The sequence below is a fragment of the Loxodonta africana genome, chromosome 14, assembly GCF_030014295.1.
Source record: "Loxodonta africana isolate mLoxAfr1 chromosome 14, mLoxAfr1.hap2, whole genome shotgun sequence".
In the NCBI taxonomy this organism is placed as follows: domain Eukaryota; kingdom Metazoa; phylum Chordata; class Mammalia; order Proboscidea; family Elephantidae; genus Loxodonta; species Loxodonta africana.
Genome location: NC_087355.1, coordinates 90,422,137 through 90,427,500, shown reverse-complemented (window position 1 = coordinate 90,427,500; position 5,364 = coordinate 90,422,137). Strand labels below are relative to the sequence as shown.

The window sequence follows — 5,364 nt, the reverse complement described above, 5'->3', positions numbered from 1 at the left end:
TCACCAGCCCTGGCCCTGTGGCTGGCGGTGGGGCCTCACCTTGCTGCAGCGCCAGGCCAGCGGCCAGCAGGGCCAGGAGGACAGCCTTCATGATCATAGGTGGGCAGCATGGAGCCACCTCAGGCAACTTTATATAGCTGAAGCTGGCAGGGCAGTCACTCCACTGCCCAAGGGCCAGACCGACAGGTCCCCGGGCCATTGAGCGCTGCGGATGGGCAGATCCCATCTTGGCCAGCCCAGTGGCCAGCTTTGCCCTCCCACTCCCTTTGTCCTTTCCACCTCCTCTAAGTAGAGCCTGCCCAGGGCGGGGCCCCTCCCAGGGTGCTGTCCCTAGGCACCACTGGGCTGTTTCTCAGTCACCCCCAGAACCGGGGCTAGAAGGCACTCGTACCCCCAGCATGAGGGAGTGCCTCCCAGGGCCAAGAATTTACCCCATGCCCAAGGGCAACCTGCTGGGCTCACAGCCCAAGGGGCCACAGACCTTCACCAAGTCGTACACACTTTTCAGCACCAATGAAAGGGAGTCTGCAAAACTACAGAAGTGCAGAAGCACAGGCTGAGAGAGGTGCCCCGGGGTGGGAGCTGTTCCAGACAGGTGTCAGGACCTATCACTGGGGAGGTGGCCAGGCTTTGAGTGAGAATCTGGTGCAGCTGCAGGCCTAGAGCAGGGAGCACTTAGTACAGGCCAGGCCTGGGCCAAGTGCTCTGACTTCGGTCCTGTGCTTTCTCCCTGCCACTTGGAGAGAGAGCCGCAGCTGCAAGGGAGCCAGGAACTGCAGCTCTCACTGGCCACCTCGGCAGTAGAGGGTGGAGGGAGGCTGAGCACCAGCTGACCAGCCAACCCCTCTGGGCCCCCAGACCCCCCGGCCACCTGCTCTGGGTCTTGGGAGGCTGGGCAGTCTCCATGGGCCCCCAGATCCCTTAACAACTGCTCTGTGTCCTGGGAGGCTGGGCAGTCTCTGTGGACCCCCAAACCCCCAGCCACCTGCTCTGTGTCCCAAGAGACTGACTGGATGGGTTGACTCTCACTGGCAGGAGGTTGGAGAGCCATCTCGTCCCCCCACTCCCTGTCCTGGTGGCAGCAGTGGCTGTGTCCCTCTCAGCCTTCTTCCGGCAGACTCTGAAGGAGCGTCACCCCAATTTACAGGGCGGGGTCTGATCCAAAACCACCCACTCAGGGGTGATGTGAGAACCTTTCTGGCCTGAAGTTGGAGGTTGTGGAGGTGCCGGGGACGCAGGGTAGGGGAGCATCACTGACAAGTCAACCCATGGGCTGCCCGCCTGGGGCTTCAGATTTCCGGCCCTCTGGGGTCTCCCTGCCTGGCTCCCTGGCACCCGCCCCACCTCCTTCAGCAGGTGAGGAGACTGGGGCCCAGTCAGGGGCAGGGACTGCTCCCGGTCCCAGGGGTGAGATTGGCCCCCTACGCACACCTGGGGCCCCTTCCTTGCCCACTTTGCCCCCCTTGGACTTTGTCTCTGACACCTCCCTCCAGCCCACAGTCCTATAAGCCCACCCTATGGTTATTAAAATGTGTCTTTCCTGTTTCCATGTGTGAGTGCCTCCCTGAACCCCCATGTCAGGCCTGTGGGTGCCCCTGGGTGTGAACCGTCCTTATTTGTCCTTGCAAGGGCAGATTAACCAGTATGCAAGCTACGTACAGGCTTCATTGTGTTTACCTACTAATCACATTTTTCATGTGGTGAAAAACAGGTGAAATTGTGCACTACAGATAAGTAAGTAAGCATGAGTAAGCCCGTGTGTACCTTCCTTATTGGTAATTCGTCCCCATGTCCTTGTATTCAGGGCACCCGACACCCAGCAGCAGCCTGGAACACTCACTCAGCAAATATTAACATGCAAATGTTTGTCCATCTGGTTTGATATGAAGTGACTTCTCTGGGCAATAGTTCTTATGGGGGGGGGGGACTCTGTCCCCAGGGACGTTTGGAGAAGCCTGGAGACATTTTTGGTTGTCACCACAGGAGGTGGCTGCTGGTATCTAGTGGGGAGAGTACAGGAACCTGGGCAACATCCTGCAGTGCGTGGGACACCACCTGGGACAAAGAATTGTCTAGCCCAGATGTCAGTAGCGCCAAGGGCAAGAAAGCCAGGTCTAGGACTGCTTAATGGCCATGGTTTGGGCACTCCAGGATTGGGGTCCAGGGCAGTGACATCTCCTAAGAGTCAGGTCTGAAGCCCATCCTGGCCACAGTCCGCTCTCTTACCTCAGCCCAAACTGAGCTTCACTATGGTCAACATCTGAACTCTGACCTTGGTCACCAAATACACCCTGATCCTGGCCACACACTGAACTCCAACCCTGGGACCAACTCTGGTTACTGGCGGAGCCCTGATCTGGTTATACCGACCCCTAACCCTGATCGCTGAGCCCTCATCCTGGTCATACAGTAAGTTTTCTTCCTAGTCACTGAGTTCTACCTTGATCAGAAAGAAGGAGCCCTGTCCCAGTCCTACTGAGCCCTAGTCCTAGCAACTAACTGAGCCCTGACCCTGGCCACGCTCAGCCCCATCCTGCCATTCACGCATTGGCCACACACTGAATTCAGTCCCTGGGCCTGGATCCACCAACAGTCCCCTTTTCCAGGGGGTCTGTCACATGACGGCTGGCAGCATGCCCCCGTGCAGTGGACGGGTCTGGGTGTGCTGCAATGTTACTCATGTTTAGTTGCCCCCTCCCCCCAGCCTTCTTGGCTCTGCATCACCTCCTGGGGCTCTAGGTTTTCCTGTTCTCCTGGCCCTCCCCCTCCCCACTCTCTGCCCTCCGTGGGCCCAATGGCCCTCCCCCTCCCCACTCTCTGCCCTCCGTGGGCCCAATGGCCCTCCCCCTCCCCACTCTCTGCCCTCCGTGGGCCCAAACCAGTTGGGTTTCCTGGAACTCCTGCCCTTTCACATAGCTGGTTGTGAGGGTGGTGCGGAACTGCAGGACCAGGCAGTGTTTCATTCTGTTGTACGTGGGGTCGCTTTGAGTGGGAACCCACTCGATGCCACCTAACAATGCACAGCTGGAGTTTCCTGTCTCTTGCTCAGCCCTCCCGCCAGGATGTGAAACAGGAGCTGGGCATGAGGGGTGGGGTCCGCAGGGGGCAGGCCCTGGAGGGAGGGGGGAGGGTGGGAGGGCCTTCTGGGGGCACACCCAACCTCACCGGGGTCCCTCCCTACAGACGTCGTGGGGCACACGCGGGCTGTGTGCAAATCGCACATCACCCAACGGCGTCATCTTTGGGCGGATCCCTCATTTCACGCAGTCAGCCATGAAGGCTGAGGACGGCACATTGCTGGCAGAGCGGCAGCTGGTCCCACTCCATACGGCTGTAGGCCTTCACCGTCGGGAAAACGACGTGTTCACCACTCGGGATGGCCCATGCTCAGTGTGATCACACGACCCCATTTTGGGTCCTGGAAATTCAGGTCACATGTACAAGCTTGTGTGTGTGTCCCACGTGTGTGTGTGTTCCTGGAAGAGTACGCTTGTGTGTGTGAGTGAGAGTATGCGTGATTCGGTGAGTGTGTGTGAGCTTGTGTGAGCTTGTGTGGGCTGGGAGCACCGAATCCCTTGGGGGCTAAATCCAGTCACCTGGGATCTAGCCCTGTCCCTAATTCCCCCGAGGGCCCTGCCAGTCCCCAAGCCGCATGCCCAGGGAGCTGTGTTCCTCAGAGGCGCACCTTTTCCTGGTGCTCATAAAGGTGCCCTGTGGGCCGTCAGTGGCCCTGGCCCAAACCTGCTCCCTCACGCCCGGGTGGAGAGGTGTCACTGCACCACTCCTCCTCCCCTCCCGCATCAGCCTCTAGCGTCCATGCCCTGGCTTCTCAGCCTCTCAGGGCTGTCCTTCCCTGTCCCCTTCCCCTCAGCAAGCCAAAGAGCCCCCAGACCCGCCAGACATGGGTTTTCCAAGTGAAACCGAAAAAAACCAAACCCATTGCTGTGGAGTCCATTGCAACTCATAGCAACCTTATAGGACAGAGTAGAACCGCCCCACAAGGCTTTCAAGGCTGTAATCTTTACAGAAGCCAATTGCCACATCTTTTCCCCTTGGAGTGGCTGTTGGATTCAAACTGCTGAACCTTCAGTTAGCAACCGCACTTAACCACTGCACCATTAGGGCTTCTGCTTCATAAGTACCATCTGCCAAAGTCCCCTCTTTCCTGTGGGAGAACTGTCTCCCTCAGACATTTTCTAGAGTAGGGCTGGATGGCACTTTCTCCCAGCCAGGGGCTCCAGAACTGAGTGAGGGCACAGCCTGCCCCCAGGCAAAGTGTGCAGCTGAGAGGGAACAGCATGCAGGGAGGTCCCATGGTGGGGTGGGTCATGAGCCGGAGGGGAGAGAGTGAGGCCAGAGCTGTGCCTGTGTGGAGCTGGCTTTACTGGCAGTGCCCTGGGTGGCCTGATTGGGCACCCATTCTAAAGGCCACTGTGATTGTTAAAGCTGTGTGTCAACTTGGCTGGGCCATGATTTGATATAATGTGATCACCTCCATGATGGGATCTGCTGTAACAAATCAGTTGAAAGGGAGTTTCCTTGGGGGTGTGGCCTGCATCCAATATAAGTGGACTTTCTGGCAAGGCTCGTGGGTTTTTGCTTGCTCTGGATCCTGCAGCAGGCTCCTGTTCATCTGACCTCCAGTTCTTGGGGCTTGAGCTAGCAGTTTACCCACGGTCTTGCCTGACAATCTTGGGTTCACCAGTTCCTTCAGGTACTTGAGTCAGGAGAAGCCCCCAGCCTCGTGCATGGACTTAGGACTTTCCAGCCCCTACAACCACGTGATCCATTTCATTGATGTAAGTCTCTCTCTCTCTGTACATACACACACACACACACACACACACATATATATATACACACAGAGAGAGAGAGAGAGAGAGAGATGGATGGATAGATAGACGTCTATAGATGGATACTTCACTGAGTTCGCTTCTCTAGAGAACCCAGCTTAAGACATTTGGTACCAAGAGTGGTTCTAGAGAAACCAAATTGTAAGGATGAGGTTTCTAAATTGGTTCTCAAGTCTGGTTAGTCTTAAAGATGTTGATGACTCTGCTTCCAGTAGTAAAGAGGGCACTGCTAGTCCATGGTGTGAGGTGACATTAGAAATACACAAAATGTCACCACCAATAGATCAGGTCTTGGTGAAGGTGAGACTCTGGGTGATCATGTTTGATACCTTTCTGTAATTCTGTCATAATAAGAAGTATAAGGAAGCTGGTTGATTGGTCCTACTTTTGCTAAACAAAGTGGTAACAGAAAGAGATAAGCTCAGGGCTTCAGAGTTAAAGCTCAAGCACTGTTTAAATGACCTCAAAGTTTCCACTTGTGTCCTGAAAGAAAGTCTTATTTCTTGTAGTG

General features: G+C 56.1%; 1 protein-coding gene across 1 annotated transcript in view; it reads right to left on the bottom strand.

Moving 5' to 3' along the window:
- PSCA (prostate stem cell antigen) overlaps positions 1 to 91 on the bottom strand; it is a 3,498-nt gene extending 3,407 nt beyond the window's left edge. The window contains exon 1 of the mRNA XM_064268144.1: positions 40 to 91. Within this exon, the coding sequence (XP_064124214.1) occupies positions 40 to 91 (52 nt within the window). The remainder of the gene's footprint in view (positions 1 to 39) is intronic.
- Between the last annotated feature and the right edge of the window lie 5,273 nt (positions 92 to 5,364).